General features: G+C 55.0%; 4 protein-coding genes across 4 annotated transcripts; 3 read left to right on the forward strand and 1 right to left on the reverse strand.

Annotated features, from left to right (window-relative positions):
- Positions 1-348: 348 nt before the first annotated feature.
- On the forward strand, positions 349-2,324 carry JN550_009638 (uncharacterized protein; the record flags this gene model as incomplete). The annotated part of the gene is made up of 5 exons (XM_049321731.1): positions 349-638; positions 696-1,358; positions 1,459-1,579; positions 1,633-1,786; positions 1,840-2,324. 5 exons carry the CDS (start codon positions 349-351, stop codon positions 2,322-2,324), a joined length of 1,713 nt encoding a protein of 570 aa, XP_049168376.1.
- A 3,259-nt stretch (positions 2,325-5,583) lies between these two features.
- Positions 5,584-11,758, forward strand: JN550_009639 (uncharacterized protein; the record flags this gene model as incomplete). Its single annotated transcript, XM_049321732.1, has 2 exons — positions 5,584-11,077; positions 11,127-11,758. The coding sequence occupies 2 exons, from the start codon at positions 5,584-5,586 to the stop codon at positions 11,756-11,758; spliced, it is 6,126 nt and encodes a 2,041-aa protein (XP_049168377.1).
- A 2,281-nt stretch (positions 11,759-14,039) lies between these two features.
- On the forward strand, positions 14,040-15,521 carry JN550_009640 (uncharacterized protein; the record flags this gene model as incomplete). The annotated part of the gene is made up of 1 exon (XM_049321733.1): positions 14,040-15,521. One exon carries the CDS (start codon positions 14,040-14,042, stop codon positions 15,519-15,521), a length of 1,482 nt encoding a protein of 493 aa, XP_049168378.1.
- Positions 15,522-16,062: 541 nt separating this feature from the next.
- JN550_009641 (uncharacterized protein) lies at positions 16,063-17,401 on the reverse strand (the record flags this gene model as incomplete). The annotated part of the gene is made up of 2 exons (XM_049321735.1): positions 16,063-17,269; positions 17,385-17,401. 2 exons carry the CDS (start codon positions 17,399-17,401, stop codon positions 16,063-16,065), a joined length of 1,224 nt encoding a protein of 407 aa, XP_049168379.1.
- Between the last annotated feature and the right edge of the window lie 124 nt (positions 17,402-17,525).

Below are 17,525 nucleotides of genomic sequence, written 5' to 3' on the forward strand. Positions count from 1 at the left end.
TGCAGCATCCGCCGAGGCTGTACGCAATCAGCTTCGATGCCTCGCTGCACGCATGATTGGAGAGTGCGAACTCGGTGCATCACTCCACTTCGTTCCATCGCAATTGCGCATTATGTTGGGCATAAAGTCAGCGACGCCGCGAGCCTTACGAGAAATGGCTCTGTGCAGTTCTCCTCAATTCGTATCGCAAGAAATGCCCATATGCGCAGTAGGCTCGCTACAACACCACCAGCCCCCTAGTCTTGACAATTTTTCACTGGCCAAACCCGTCACGGTCCCATGCGTGATGGTCTCCTGCCAGGCAAATAGACGGCTCTAATACATTGAATCTGTGTTCTCCCCCGAACGATGCTGCATTACCCTCGACACCACCCCCAGTTTCCATCCTATCCTGCAGAAACTACCCTTTTCAACCAGAACGTCCCTGGTGATCTCGACTTCAACCCTATTCCTTGGCACGTTACTATCAAAAAGCTTGCTTATACTTGGCGGTTCAAAGCCCGTCAGTTACGTCGCAAGCGAGGCGTGGTCAGAATCCTGACCCCGATCAAAGCTTCAGCGGTCTCACCAGGCCGGTGTGCATCAGCCCCCGCGACGAGTGCGAAAGCCTTTGGTTCCGAAGGTGACGCGAGTCGAAAGTAAGGACCTGATATGTGGAAAATTATTGAGACATATCACTAATTTCAATCTCAAAGGCGTTTTGGGACTGGTGTATCCGCTGGCCAGTCCGCTGTGTTATGCCAAGAGTCCAACTCCTTCAAGGACGACGTTAATCTGAGCTTGAAGGACTTGGACTCCAACGCGATAATCTGTGGGTACTCACCGGAACTTCAGCAACAATTGCGAGGACTAGACGGCTCTATGGAGAAAGATAAGAAGGCCCGCGCTGCGCAAAAATCCAGCCATAGCCAACCGAGACAGAACGCTTCCAGGGGACAGACACCTGAGCAGTTGATTGCCCTCAAGAGGCGAGAAGGCGTTGAGGCCGTGATGGCCGTGTTCCAGACATGGCTGGACAAGAGGCTTGCGATTATAGATTATGCGGTGGAGAGCTCTGAGGTGTCGGGCGGGTTCGCAGGGGGAAGCAGCACTGAAGATTCAGGTGATGGCAAGACTGGTAGTTCTTCTGGCTCCGGCAGAGGGAAACGCCAGTTCAACGGCGATGATGATACAAATGGGTCATCGTCAGGCGGTGACGGGAAGAGAGGTGGCGAGGACCGCGGCGGAAACAAACGTGCGAAGAAAGACGCAGAAAAGAAGCCAATGTTCGCCTGTCCTTATTTCCAACACGATCCTAGGCGGCATTGTACGCACCGTAGTTGTGTAGGCCCTGGTTGGCCATCGATTCACAGGCTGAAGTAAGTAAAGTGCCCACCAGACGCAATTGATGGTAGTTGTACCAGATATCGGACCAGCCTGTGTCACTGAAGAGAGCTTTCGCAACTGACCACTTCACAGAGAGCACCTCTTCCGCCGCCATAGGCTGCCTTCGCACATGTGTCCGCGTTGTCGAGAGCCAATGGATAATGATGAGGCGTTGGAGGAACATCTGAGGTCTGACATACCATGCACAAAGCGGGTGAGCAGCATTGTATAGTATACACTGATGATTTAGATACTGACTTCACGTAGGACGTAATTCGTGTACAGGGCATAGACGACGCCCAAGAGAAGAAACTGAAGGAAAGGAAGAAGACATCCGCCAGTTTGACCGAAGAACAGAAGTGGAAAGATATCTACGTGATTCTGTTCCCCCAGGCTAATAAGAATGCTCTACCCAGTCCTTGTACGACACTATCCTCCGAATTACTGCGAAGCTTTTGTTAACAAGTCATCTAGACTACGAGAATGGAGACCCAGTCTCCTATGCGAAGTCCGCAGAGCAATGGAAGAAGTTCAAGAAGCACATCCAGAGAGAACTACCCTCGGCCGTACGCAAGAGGGTCGAACACCGCTTCGACGGCGTCCAAGCCGAAGTGCTCGACGGGCTGGGCGATATCGTGCGGGACTCGATTTTCCACATTTTAAAGGGCATGCCTGGTGGATCTGGATCGGCACCGACATCAGCACCAGCATCGCCGTCGCCGGGACCTGTGTCCAGGTCCGCGACGCCGAAGGCCAGTCTCCCGATGCCGGCGGATGACGCCAAGGACCTCAACATGAGCTCTTTCATGAATGACCCGAATGCGCCCTTTTCATTCTTCGGTGGCTTCGCTATGGACGATGACTTTGGACAGCCATTTGACTTCAACATCGAGTGCCAGTCCGACTCTGGATACGCGTCTAACAGCACGGCAGCTGCACCGACCATGTATGGATTTTGATACTGCTCCTAGCACTTCTACGGGATGACCTGATTGTTTGATCGTCCTAGTCCGCTTGATGGGAAGACACGGGTATCACTGCGTAGGACAGTCCGCGAGAACACCAGACTTATGTTACTCTACCCATCTCCTAGCCTCTTCGTGTTTATTTAGACTACCAAATACAACACTACGCGTGGAAATTTACAACCGCTCCCATCCTGAACCACTAACCTTGCTGCTATGAAGGGCATGTCTCCGTATGTATACGATGTGTTCGGTGGGATATAGGGGTGCTCTGAAAGCCTTCTGGTATTAGTCTTGTCCTCGATGAAGGGGCCATGTCTCGAGGAACCCCCCCGAGTTAATCGATGTGGGCAGAGGGTGATAGAATCATGCCCCAAAACATTAGGTTTGCGGCACGGATCCGAGCCGTCCTAGCAGGCAAAAGCCAAGAGCCAAGACCGAAAGCTGCAGGTTACGGGTGGCTTTGTAGGTTTCTTCAATATAACGTAGTCCTTGACTATGTGAGTTTCACTAGACCTTGGAAGCTGGCACTGCTCTGAACTCGGCGTATCGCGGCGAGAAAAAAATGGCTGACCAGCTTGTCTAGGTGTGCCCATACCGTCGAAAGGTAGCCGTGACGATCGTCAATACTGCAATAAGATGAGATACAGCCTTAACAAATTTGCAAATTGCATGGATCGTGTTAACAACCGCACTTCGAGACGAGGAGCAACCTTGCACCTGTTCACCCACCATGGAGTTGTCTCACACGTTCGGCACACGCCGCCAGGCAATGCTGCATGAACGTCACTTTAGCGAGGTGCGCTTTGAATCACAACAAGGGCATCAGCTTAAGTGTGTGCATGACCATGTGCCATCCGATGTGGCGAACCCGCTGCCAGGGCGGCGGGAACGAAAGCCTGCCATGCGCGGTGGGCAGGTATGTAGAACGCGCCCTCGTCAGATCACCGGAAGGTTTTCTGAGTAGCTAATAAAGCGATCAAACGGTTCCATCGGCAGCGCGGAATTTACGATTTGCGGCGAGTTCTGACGACGAGGATGATTTCATTGCGACTGTGACACGGTTGGCTATGAATTGTATTTCTGCATGTGCTCTGGTAGCTCTTACTGCAGAATGTATAGCGGTAAGCCACCTCCGAATCCTATTATCATCACCTGCAGGAACAACCCGGCCAGAGCACGCCTCTCAGTTTCCAGGGTACAGATCCCATTGGCCAGAGAGTCTAGCACAGACATCCCTGTTTAGCAGCACCCAGCCCATGGGCCATGGATTCCAATTGGCATCTGCATGGGGTGGGGATGTGGGGTGTTGTCTGCTCTCGGGACTCCAAGGTGATCCAAGTTCAGGTACCCCGGCGGGCTTCAGTGGATCGATCTGTGGACCGGAATTCGAGGGCAGCGTCGCGAGTCCCCTAGGCCTGCCAGGTTAAGCTTTGTCTGGGTCGCCAAGGCAGTGCATGCTGGTATGAAATACAATTCATGGCCAGATCAAGTCTCAAGACCTACGTATGCGGACGGATGGTTGTGATCCAAGGTTTCAGCCCTTGAAGAATTTGCGGCACTGCGAGACGCCACGTTCTGATAGTTCGTTGGCGACCATTGATTATGGATTCCACTCTCTAGACCCCCAACTGGGAAATGCCATGATTGCCAACTACTGTAGTTAGTATTGGGCGAGCATGTGTTGTGATCGACAGCCGATCTAATCTGTGAAATATTGAAGATTACTATGACAAGATCCCATGCCGGCAATGATTTTGTGAGTTGAGCAGGTAGGTCCTGTGTACTGTGTACTGTGTACCGTGTAGTTATCAAGCTGGCTTTATTTCATATCGCTCGCATTTCACCCCTCAGGGGCGTGGCGTGGCGTAGCGTAGCAAGCTGCAGGAGGTCTGCAACCACGTTGTGGCCCCTCTGCAGCAGCGGGCAGGGAATAGCCAGTAGTCTGGCGCCTGAGCGTAATTCGTGCTTCATGATCAACCTGGTGAACGGTTTGTCTCTTGAGCAACCAACCTGCTAACTGGCAGTCCGGGCGGCCCAGAGGCAATGAACACAAGTGCCCCGGAAAAATCGACCGAGCCCAGCGGGGAGGTCGGTGGTCGGTGATTGCCAAACCTTCGCTTCGGTCAGCTCACCACACATTAGATGAGCTTATTGCTACAGCCATCATCCCTTCATCTCCAAATGTACGTGGCCTCGTAGTCAGCTAGACACCAAGACGCGCACCCAGCCTGCCAGGCCCCGGTAGTGGCGCCTGTCCACATCCCCTGTCGTCTTGTGAGGGCACAGGGGAAATCCGACAGAGAGGAATGCAGAGGAAAAAGAAAGGGCGATCGCGAATCGGCCGCAGCAGACACAGTTTGGGTTACAAATGGTCGGATTGTGCCCGTGTGTTGCATGCATCCAATCCCAGGCCCAGGGAAGGGATGGCAATTGTGAACGGACTTCGAAACGCAGATTGAGCCCCCGCCCACAACTCGGTGCTAGCTGGTTAAGTTGCTAGAGCCGTCTATTGACTCTGTTAAGGTTGCCCAGCCTTGGAGATGCCATGACCCTTGTCCAAGTATCTATCTGAACTGGCCCCCAATCTCTCAATCTCTCAGTCTCAGGGGGGATCCGTACAGGTGCGAGGCACGGGGAATTTTTTTTGTGTCGTGACTCTCCTATCACCACAGCAAAGTGCAGCATCGCGCTCAGAGGTCTCGCGACAGCCATGAAACCTGCTGATGCCCAGGCCCTATCGACTTTTCGTCCCAACATTCTGGATTCTGCATCTGATACCCCGCGGCTCCATGGTCTCTAGTTGATTTGCACCGTTGCTACGCTTTTCCTGACCCCCGGCTCCTCCCTGGAACCACGGTTCGTTTGCCAGCCCGTGATACAACATACATCGGCGACGAAGTCCGATAACCAGCCTGTTCGCCCTTCACCTCTTTCCCCTTCACGACGCCGTCGTATCCAGACTGCGTCACGGACCGTACCGAGTTTTCAAAAGACTCGCTGAGCGCATTCCGTGGACCCGCGCCGAAAAATTGCGCTCGTGGCATCAGGGTCCCTTGCACCTACAGGCCGACCCGGCGGGAGCCCACTGCTACGTCCCGCGCCACCACTTCCGACTCCCGCGATCGCGAGACAGCTAGGACCAGCGAGAGACACAACGCCGCTCACTCCCACTGCGGCGCAGACGACCAATTTATGCGATTGACCGCGCCCACGGCTTCGGTGCGACCGAGAGCGCCCACAGCTTGATCCAATGCCCTGGCAACCGCTGCCGCGCATTGCCTTCGCCGTCGCGACCTATCCTTTCAGCACACAGGCCGACAACGAACTCCCGCTCGAGATCGGCGATGACCTGTATATTATCGAGGAGACGCCCGACGGCCAATGGCTGCGCGGATACCTGCTAGCACCGCCCTCGCTGCTGGCCGGCCTGACGTCGTCGAAAGGCCAGACACTCGAGGCGCGCGTCTTCTCCGGTATCTTTCCGCGCAGCTGTGTCGAAATCCGCGAGGTGCTTGGGGAGGCGGACGAGAACGCCTCGGACGACAATGGCAGCTATGCGGGAGACGAGGACGCGGCGCGGATGGGCAGTGATTCGGGCAAGAGCGGTGTCACGTCCATTGAGAAGAAACAGCCACGGCGTGAACGGCCCAGGAAGAAGGATGGGCTGCCGTCCCCGTCCAGTGCAACTGCGCCAGATGGTGGGCTCGTGAAGCTCTCTATTCCGGCCAAGCGAGAGCCAGGCATGCCGAAACCTCCCGCTCCGGTACCCATGCTCAAGATCGGCGACGAGACGCCCACCTCACTATCCGAGCCTCTGATAGACGAGATCGCGTCCTGCCTGCGCGAGTGGCATTCGACAAATCTACACGAGCTCCTCCTGTCGCGCCAGTACGCCAAGCTGGACAAGCTTTCGCAGCTAATCACCACCCTGGATCTCTCGCGGCGCCAGCTGCTTCACAATGTGCTCACAGCTCACGAACAGCATGCTGTGCGTGAGAAGACGGTATGGAATCTGGTCAAGGGTAACAAGCTCTGTGGAGGCGAGGTCATAGTGCGCGATCCTGGGGAACGCGGTCGAGTCCTAACGGGAGAGGACTCTGTGGTCGAGATTACCAAACTCCAGTCAACCATGAGTCTGTTGGACGAGCCTCCCCAGCCACACGTTGAACTAACTGCTCTACACCATCTATTGGTTGATGTCAAGAGTTTTGCGGGTTCGTCAAACGAGGCTACGACTCTGGTGGTTTACTTGGTGAGCAAACCCGTGGGCGGCTTCCCGGTCGCCCTTTCGGAAAGCTACATAATCGATGTCCCAGCTGGTGGTACGATGGGACACATGGCCCGCAACACACAGATGCGTACCTTGTTTACCGATTTGACATCAAGCGAGATTGGCGATGCCCCGTCTGCAGACTCAGACCTGTACCTTGTCGTCAAAGTGCGTGCCCCTCAACAAATCGTCGCAGGCAAACCCATCTCTCGATCTGGATCAGTTGCCCAAGCTATGAGCGGTTTCTCCAAGGAGAAGACGCCAACATCATCCGGCGGAACTAAGTCTTCTAGGAGGAGCTTGATGTGGGGGTCGACTCGGTCTGCGTTCTCTAGGGGAGGGACGAAGCTGGATTCTTTGACAGAACAGCCGGAAGAACGACCGCGGACTGATAATGTCGAAAGTAGAGATGGTAATGGACCTCCGAACACAGCGGGCTCGAGGAATGGGAACGCGTCGATGGACGGTGCGCCAGTGGTGCAAATGGCGGCCGACCGCATGGTCGGCATGGGCGTACTAAAACTGAATGCGATCATGAAGCAAACCGAGGAGACAGAACACGTCATGACTGTATGGGCGCCGTCAGCGAAATTTACGTCGGAAAAACAAGAGCACGGTGACGATTGGGATGACTTGATCAACCACCTCCTCGACAGCAAGTCCGGGCAGTACGAGAAATCAAGAAGGGCAGAACGGTTACAGGTCCATCTGAAGCCCTTCAACAACCCTGACGCCGATGCCTTGATAAAGGCAACCCCGACGCTTCTATCCGGAGTCACAAAAACCATCAAGATGGGCTTCTCAGGAGCTCCTACCAAGCCTAGGTCGGATATCTATGTGACTATAGACCAGGCACTTTTGTCTCGTCAAAACCTAATTTCACGCTTCGGTGGCAGCGCAACATCCATTTCGGGTAATGTCCTTGGTGGAAATCTCCTTGCGTCGCTGGAGGTTAGGCGGCAGACTGGGGAGAAGATTGAGAACTGCATCTACCAATCCTCCAATAGTGAGGCCGTGTCAACGTGGAAGTCATTCGCAGTGGAGCGTGGAGAGCCATGGAACCAGACATTGCGCCTGTCGCTCCAGCCACCGGACGTTCTTTCAGCCCATCTTGTGATCACCCTCACGGATCTACCAAACACACCGTTTGCGGTTGCACATATTCCTCTTTGGGATCAGCAAGCATTTGTGAAGGATGGACCGCACACTCTCCTGCTATACAAGCTAGATGAATTCACGCAGACTGCGCAAGCTGGCCCGTCTGGCAGGGGCGGGTATCTCTCATTGCCTTGGGGTACTCGAAACGAACCCAGTGATGTTACTGGCCCCCTGGCGGCCATGAGAATCCACACCTATCTATGCAGCACACGATTTTCGCAAGATAGAGTGGTCCTCGGCCTGCTCAGATGGAAAGAACAACCCAGAGAAGACATTCCGAATCTCCTTAAGCAGGTGATCTTTGTACCAGAGATTGAAGTCGTTAAGCTTCTGAGCGATGTTCTTGACGCACTTTTCGGGATTCTTGTTGAATACCAGAATAACGACGAATATGAAGATTTGGTCTTCACTGCCCTTGTTCGGGTACTCGGTATTGTGCACGATCGAAGATTCAACTTGGGCCCCCTTGTGGATCAATACGCCGAGAGCAAGTTCAATTACCCCTTTGCGACACCTTGTCTGGTCAGATCATTCACACGATTGCTGTCTAAGCCTACGGAAGGAGAGACAGCCAGAAAATTGCGTGCAACACTCAAAGTTGTACGCCATATCTTGAAATTCATCACTCACGCCAGAGGCCAGCAGAGAGTGAAAGAAGCTGGTATAGGCATCACCAGCACGAGTCCTGGATTCAGTCGACACCTGAAGTCCATATTCAAGGCTTTGGACTCCATGATGCGGAACGATGCAGCTGTGCTTGTTGGAAGCCAGACATTGGCAGTACAGCATTTCCACACATGGCTACCTGAGTTGGCCGGATTGTTAACCACTGAGGAGATTCTTCACATTGCAATCGATTTCATAGACTCTTGTTCTTCGGTCAAGGGCAAACTTGTCCTGTATAAGCTTGTCTTGATCATCAACTACTCCAAACTCGACCTATTCTCTCAACCCGAGCAGCGATCGGCGCTGAGCGCCAATACCGCACGCTGGATTGCCCCCCACTGGGGTTCGACGGATGAGGTCTCAGACCAGTGGAAGGAACAAGTACGCCTGTGTTGCTCGGTACTTGCCAGTCAGGTTGAACACTTAGGACCCGAGATTCCCGATTACATGCCCAAAATCATTGATTCGTACCTGGCCATTCAGCAAACAGAGATGAAGCCGAAATCCCGTCTTTCCTTACTCTTCCCCTCCTCCTATCCATTCCCCAGCAAGCCAATCAACGGCTCAGCCCAGTTCGACGAAGCACTGATCGAACTGTCAGCTGTCTTGTCGGCATTATCAAATTCACCCAGTGGTATGCAACTTGAGCTAGCCGAAGATGATCTTGGCACGCTCATCCACAATGCGCTCAATGTCTACATGAGCATCCTTCAAGGCGAGGCGTTCCCGGCAACGTGGCTCAGCGTGCATATTTTCCACCACAGATCAGTGATGAAGTCACTGCAATACCTGGCAACCATTCTGTTGGAGACTTTATTGCCCGATCCTGACGATGCCGAAAGTTTCAACACGGAGTTGTGGAAAATGTTCTTCACCACTCTTCTTAAACTTGTCGGGAGTGAGTGTCTAGCACTCGAGACCTTCCCGGAGCAGAAACGCCGAGCAGTGTGGAAAATTGCCGGCGATGTTCGAGAGCATGGAGCCGAACTCCTTAGGCGTACCTGGGAGGCGATTGGATGGGAGACTTCTCCTGACGAGCGCACACGGTATGGCTTGGCCAAGATGGGCGGCTATCAAGTCCAGTACGTGCCAACGTTGGTGGGCCCCATTGTCGAACTCTGCTTGAGCGTGCACGAAGGTCTGAGGAGGATGGCTGTCGAGGTTCTCCAGACCATGATCGTCAGCGAGTGGACTTTAAGCGAGGATCTTTCCGTCATTCAAATGGAGATGATCGACTACTTGGATCTCTTCTTCAAAGACAAGCAAATGACCGAGAGCATCCTTCAGAAGCTGTTCATCACCGAACTCCTCCAACGCTTTGAACCCTTGTCGCAGATCGAGGGAGAGCCACTCTATGCAGCCCTTCAAGAACTCATCAGCACCGTCGATGAGTTTCTTGACCTACTTGTTGCGGTCCACAGCGGCGACGGCAGCGGTGCAGCTTCGCAACTCATTAATCGGCTCCGTCTCATGGAATTCCTTCGCGATATGCAGAAGGAAGAGATCTTTATTCGATATGTCCACCAACTCGCAGGACTTCAAGCTGATGCGCGGAACCACGCTGAAGCCGGTTTGGCGCTGCGGTTGCACGCAGACCTTTACGAATGGAATCCCATCAAGACTGCCCCTGCGCTGCTAGATCCAGGATTCCCCGCACAATCTCATTTTGAGCGAAAAGAGCGCATATACTTCGATATGATCAAGCACTTCGAAGACGGGGAGGCATGGAGCAGTGCCCTGGCAGCCTACAAGGAACTGCAGCACCAATACGAAAATAACGTTTTCGAGTTCGCCAAGCTCGCAAGGACGGAGCGTGCCATTGCTAAAATCTATGAGACGCTCGCAAAGAGTGACAAGCTGGTACCCAAGTACTTCAAGGTTGTTTTCAAGGGACTTGGTTTCCCACCTAGCGTCCGCGACAAGGAGTTTGTGTATGAAGGTTCGCCAACTGAAAGAACGTCTGCATTCACCGATCGAATGCAGGAGCAATATCCGTCTGCCCAAATCGTGATAACGGGCGACGTTGACAGCGAGGCTGAAGGGCAGTTCTTAGTGATCTCGTCCATGAGCCCACACCGGGACTTGACGCATCATGTCTTCCAACGTGCCAAGGTCCCTCAAGCTATCCGCGATTACCTGCTGTCTGCCCATCCCCAATTGTTCTCAACATCCTCAAAGCGCAGTACCACCGGGCCTGTCACGGAACACTACGCGGAGAAGATCCTGTACACTACAGCAGAGTCATTCCCTACTATTCTACGTCGCAGTGAGATAGTGGAAGCTCAAGAGCTGAGACTTAACGCCAAGGAGACCGCCATTGAACGCATTGTGCGCAAAACGCAAGAGATGACGGTCGTCGAGAAACGCTTGTTGGAGAACGACGATGTTGCGCAGCTCCTTGTGGACGCCATCAGCATCTCTCTGAACCCCGAATCCGAGAATAGTATAGTATGCTACAGGCAACTCCTTCCTGCCGTACACTCGGAGGAAGAAGAAGATGATGAAGAGGAGCAGGCTGAGCTCGATCAACAAGAAACCGCGATCAAAATGGCTCTTGTCGACCATGCCATAATGATCAAGCGGTGCTTGATAAGCTTTTCTCAAAGCAGGAATGCGATCCTTTCCAAAGCCTATAAGGATCTCTTACCACGTGAGTACTGTTAATAAAGAATGTTTGGACAAGCACTAACCCAGCACAGAATTCGAGTCAGTCTTTGCCCCAGAAATCGAGATCATCAGTCCTCCACAGCCTGCTAGAGAGACTACTACCTCCACTCCATCGCCAACCTGGCGAAGGTCTTCTCCTATTCTCGAGAGTTCACCAGTGAAGGAGCAAAACGGCGTGTCTCCTTTCGCGGTTGGGACAGGTGTAGTTGAAGAAGCAGCTGCCGCTCAGCCTATCTCGCTCAAACAGCGAGGTACACGTCTTAGTTTCTTGGGCGGCAGGAGAAAGGAGTCTCGCGAGTCCAATGGCGAAAATATGACCTCCATTGGCGACGGTGACTCGAATAGCGTATCCGCAAGTCAACGCAGTCGAAGCAAGGAGAACAGGCTGAGTTTCTTCCGTGCACCGTCTCACGAGACCACCATCAGTGCCAATCCTTTCACGCACGGCCATACAAATGGCGAACCGACTACGCCCGAATGGGTCCAGAACGTGGCGAGGAAGAGCAGCGAGCTCGTAGGCATCGTGGAGAAGGGCCATGACAGCAGAGGTCTCGACGGTGGACCAAAGATTGGTAGCGTAAGGAAGCGCTTGAGTATGCTCAAGCTTGGGGGGAAGAAGACAGCAAGGCCGAATGGCACGATGGGAGGCGTCGATGAGGAATGAAGCGCCGTCAAACGCTGACCCCTCTCTCCACCTGGACGAAGAAGACGATTACATGGCGAACAGAGGATCATTCAGGGACCATTGAAAAGATACCAAACGCGGCGGGATCAGGATAAAGATTTGTTTTCTCGAAAGGAGCTGTACCAACAGGTGTTCAGGATACGCTGACGAAGGGCGATGCTTCAGTCCTGTCCGAGCCTCAATTTTCCGAGGCCACGTTGTGTTGTCATTTGCGGCATCTTGTTTCGTTCATCTTGCGTGAACCCGACCATCATCATAGACCTTCGTTATCTGCACAGCTGGTCGGTTATTTGTCATTTGCCTGCTACAGACCTGGATAAAGGAAGTCGGAGGATTATACCACGTTGAATATATTCTTTATGTACTAGTTCAAACATGACAAAGCAATATGTGCTGTTGCCTTTTGCGTACGCCATGCGTCACTTATCATTTACCTGTGAATATTCGCAAAAGCGAGTGCAAATGTCCAAGGTCAGGAGACCCAACCAGTCACATGCTATGGCCAGTAAGAGACTGGCTACATTTCTTTAATTATATGAGCATGCGAAGCTGCGTGCTCGTCTCGAGTTGCACGTACTAACTAGCGGTCGTTCTAAAAATCCAGCAGGATTCGGGAACCATATGTGAAACTGCGTAGCGCAATCAGAGCTGCTGGTCAGGCTTGGCTCTGCAGCTACAAGTAGCGGGTTATTACTAAGGCTCGACCCGTCCTCGATGCGGCAGGTCGCTAGCTCGCGGAATTGAATTTGCATACAAAAATGGCGCCCAGTGGCCGCTCGTTATAAGGGAGACTGTGTGCTTTCGCTGCTCGGGTCCATGGTTGACCATACTTTATTAGTTTGCGCTGAACAGAACCCAACGTCATCACAGGGCTTGCCGAGATGGGAAGAGGTCAGACGAATGGACGTGCTAGACCAGAGCTTGAATATGACTGTGTTTCTGCACAGGTAGTATAGTAGAGAAAATATCTGTGCTCCCCCAGAAAGTCAGCCGCTATGGGACGCCACGTCTCCGGATTGCACTGTTGGCCGCCGACGCCAAGGCCGCAGCCAGGGCTGAGCTCATCTTATAGTACAACACTATTCTCAGTTCCCGTGCATCATCATCATAAGTTTGAATTGGGGCAGCCCAAACACGGACGACCAGCGTAAGATTGGCCGTATGGTTCTATTTCTATTTGTATTCCCATGCCACCAGGGATCGTCGTCGTCAGCGGCTCGTCTTCAAAGCGGGTGTCTCAGATCGCCAACGCATGTGCGCCGCGCGGCCCAGGGGGCCCTGCGTGATATCCGCCCTCCGCAGCCGTTCAGTCGATAACGACGCCGATCACCTCAAACGAAGGCGTGGCTGATTGGTGCGAGAACTTGCGTTCTCCTCAGAGCAAAAAGCTTCGCTGTGCTTGAAAATTAAAGAGGCCGTGGATATGCCTCCACTCAGAAGCGGTGTCGGCTCAGGACCCCCAGATCGCTTCCCCTGGCGATCGCTGATCTCCGGGCTCTCGTCGTCCAAGTCACTGACGCAAGCGATGGCGGTGCCATCCCGCCAAAGGACGACGACGCTTCGCAAGTTTCGCCAAGCCGTCGCGTCGCTCAGGCACCGTGTCCTCAGTGGCTGATTCCTGGCCTCCAGGTATCTGCCCATCCTGATTCCTGAGCCCGGACCCTGGGGTGTCCTGAAGCAGGCAGGTGGAGTGGGTGTCTTCAGCCTGTAATGGAGCCGCAATCAATACCGGACAGACCAGCCCAGGAAGGTCTTTCTCCATCGCGACAGGCCCCCCGAAGCTGCATTTTGCGCTACGGGCGAATCATAGTTCGCCGGCCGTTGAGAGGACCAAACGATCTGCCGTCTTGGCACTTTAGTGCGTCCGGGATGGCATTCATGGTAAACCCTGATAGAGCGACGTACTGGCCGTTTCGAATCAAGGGAGAAACTCGGTTCGGGCCCTCTACTTTCTTTCGTCCTATCTTTTTTTCCCCAAACACGCCAACACGTCTCTGTGCAACCCATCCTCTTCTTCGCCATACGGACGCTGGGAGTTCTTGGACCATGTTTCTCTTCTGCTAACTTTATTACTTCCCGTCATTTACAGCGCCTTGGCCACCTGGACCGTCGGTACTACTAGTAGTCTGAACGATCACGAGCTCGGGTCACTGCTGCGTCGAATATATTCTAGTTCCCGCCTGAATCATTCAGCCAGAGCCCCCACCACCCCGGCCTGGTCTGCCCCGAACATGGTGACGGGCCAATGTCCAAGGCGGATATGTTGATGCGACGGGTCCCCGGTCGGCTTGCGCCGCTCCTGTCGCGGTACGGCCTGATCCTTACGGCGGCTCTGCTGCTATACTGCATCTTCCAACCAGCATTCTCAGCCTCTGACAACCTGCGGGCCAAGGGACCCGGCGACGACCAGAGCAATGTACCAAAAGGGGTCCCGGAGGCCCCCGACCTCCAGGCCGCCGGTGTCCCAGGACAGGTTCCAATGGAGGAGGCGCCGCGGCGAGAGAAGGTCTACAAGCCAGCTCCGGAAACCTATGCGCCCATTGAGGACCCTTTCCCCTGGCTGACAGCCAACAACAAACTGCCACCAATCTTGCCAAACAATTTGCCTCCCGTGCCACACGTGCCGGAGCACACACCCCTACTCATTGGGTTCACCCGCAACTGGCCTATGCTGCTACAATGCGTAGCCAGCTATATCGCGGCTGGATGGCCAGCAGACGACATATACGTGGTCGAGAACACGGGCACGTTCAGATCCAACAAGGACGGGAAGCTGGGACTGCAAAACCCCTTCTTTCTCAACCACTCCCAGCTGAAAACGTTGGGCGTGCACGTCTTGACGACGCCCACATTACTGAGCTTTGCGCAGCTGCAAAACTACTATCTGCATACAGCGGTGCAGAGGGGCTGGGAGACGTTCTTCTGGAGCCACCAGGACGTGCTGGTGTTCTCGGACGAGGAGGTCAAGAAGAAGGACCGAGACCACGACTACCAGGAGGACCCGTATGCGACCCTCTACGAGAGGGCCGTCGGGCTGATGCGGTATCTGAATGAGCCGGACATGCCCGAGTGGGCGACGCACTTCTTCGCGTACGACCACCTTACCCTAGTAAACCGGGACGCGTACCTGGAAGTCGGCGCCTGGGATACGCACATTCCCTTCTACGCAACCGACTGCGACATCTACCTGCGGCTGCACTGGGCCGGGTACTGGCAGCCGCAGAGCGAGGCGGGCCTGATCTTTGACGTCAGCGCGCCGCTGGACGACGTGGGCGCGCTGTTCCGGCTGCCGGGGTCGCACGCGACGTTCCAGGGCGACCCGGTGTTCGCGGACCCGGGGCGGCCGGGCCGCGAGGTCGAGCAGGACCAGGAGCGCGAGATCCACGCGTGGGCGGACAAGGAGGGCGAGACGTACCAGCACCTGATCGCGGTGGCGGAGCGCATGTTCGAGGCCAAGTGGGTCGACGAGGGCATCTACCGCAACACGTGGCAGACCAAGCAGAGCGGCGGCGCGGGCGAGCCCTTCTACCGCGACCCCGCGGGCTTCGAGGCCGGCATCAAGACCATGATCGACGCCGGCCGCCGCGTCTTCGCCGACAAGTGGGGCCACCGCGGCTGCAACCTCATCGAGATGGGCATCGGCGTCGACGACGCCTGGCGGCTGGAGCGCGACTGGGACGTCAGCGAGGGCGAGGGCCACCTCGGTGGCGATTGGGGCAAGGACTGGACCGGGATCGATTAGAGAGCGGACTCGGTCGGAACGAGACTGGGCATCAAAATGCTTGTGGGGGGTTATTCTCAGGACGCGGATGTGGACTTCTTGTATATTAATTCCTTCCCGTCGAGAAACGGCGTTGGGCTTACATTCGAATTCAATACCCTTGGTAATGATTGTATGTCTTTTGTGAGGCTGTGCTCACTTGCCAAGTTGTCAAAACGTTCAGGCAATACTTACTCGGTGGTTGTGTTATCATATCATCGGATGCGGCAACTCAGGCTGCTTGTTAGTATAGCCACTGCGCGCTGGAAAGGGGTAGTTTGAGCTCAATTTACACCAATAGTCCAGCTGAGTTCATTCGGGAGCACAAGATTTGCGAGAGATGGTGACTAGGACTGGCCTATAGATTGATTGGCCAGTCTGGCAGAGCAATTGCTGCAGGCTACTTCTCCTTCAGAAGCCGTATTTAACAGACAAAACTCGGTCGAACGGCGATTCACTCCAAAAAACGCACTGGTAATATAGACATCAAATCGTTCGATAAACAGCGCCTATCCACTACCTACTATTGCCCACTTGAAACGCCGTTACTTGAGGGAGGGATCGTCTGCTTCAACGGGGGAAGGTGGCTCCTCGCCCCGATGCGGGCCATTTGCGACATCAGAGAGTCCATGACCACTAACGCAGACATGGCTTCGACAATGGGGACGGCGCGTGGCACGACACAAGGGTCGTGTCTGCCCTTGGCAGCAAGAACACCCTCCTCCTCGCCGTCGTAGGTCGCGGTGGTCTGCGAGTGGCCGATGGTGGCCGGGGGCTTGAAGGCCACTCGGAAGTAGATGGGCGCGCCGTTGGTGATGCCACCCTGGACACCTCCGGAGTTGTTTGTCTTGGTGGTCAGCTTGGATCGGGGGAGTCCGCTGCTTCCGGCGCCGGCAGACTCGGGGGCCCGGATGAAAGGGTCGTTGTGCACGGAGCCGGGGACCTCGCAGCCGCCGAAGCCAGAGCCGAACTCGAAGCCCTTGGTTGCTGGTATGCTGAGCATAGCGTGTGCGAGTGTTGCCTCCAGCTTATCGAAGCACGGCTCGCCCAGGCCGCTGGGGACATTCTTGATGACGCAGGTTACGGTTCCGCCAATGCTGTCCTCCTTATCCCTGAACTCGCTGATGCAGTCCTCCATCCTCTTTGATGCCTCCTCGCTGGGGCATCGCACTGGCAGGAACTTGTCGACTGTCTCGCGGTCGATGGTCTCTAGGAGCTTGAGGAAGTCGGGGTTCTGGCTGGGCGTGGGCATCTCGGGCGTCGGGGGGAACATGTGGACGGCGCCGACTGACGTGACAAAGGCCGTGATCTCGATACCGTGTGCGAGCTTCAGGTACTTCTCGGCGACGGCGCCGGCAGCAACGCGGCCAATGGTCTCGCGCGCGGAACTCCTGCCACCGCCGCTGCTGGCCTTGACACCGTACTTCTCGAGGTAGGTCCAGTCGGCGTGGCTGGGCCTGGGGTAGAGATCCATGGTCTTGTTGCCGTAGTCCTTGGGCCGCTGGTCCTCATTCAGGACCATGAGGCCGATGGGGGTGCCCAGGGTGACGCCGAACTCGGTGCCCGACTGGATCTGGACGCGGTCCTTCTCGTTTCTCGGCGTCGTGATGGCCGACTGGCCGGGCCGCCTCCGGGTCATCTGGGGCTGGATGTCGGCCTCGGTGAGCTCCATGCCCGGAGGGCAGCCGTCGATGATGCATCCCACGGAGCGGCAGTGGGATTCACCGTAGCTGTGCTGCCACGTTAGTACGAACAGGCCCAAGTCGGAGTGGCCGCGGGGAGACGGGCGGGGGGCAACGGGACGGGACGGGACGGGGCGTGACGTACGTGGTCACCTTGAAGTACTGGCCAAAGGTCGACATTTTGACAGGTGTGATGCTTGATTTTCCGGTCCAAAGGTGGGGAGGAAGACAAACGTAGATCAATTGAACGACCACGGTCGGAGTATATCTGCTATGTGACCGACGTCGCTTACCATGACTCAAG

The sequence above is a fragment of the Neoarthrinium moseri genome (assembly GCF_022829205.1).
Source record: "Neoarthrinium moseri strain CBS 164.80 chromosome Unknown scaffold45_Wmoseri_CBS_16480, whole genome shotgun sequence".
Taxonomy (NCBI): Eukaryota; Fungi; Ascomycota; class Sordariomycetes; order Amphisphaeriales; family Apiosporaceae; genus Neoarthrinium; species Neoarthrinium moseri.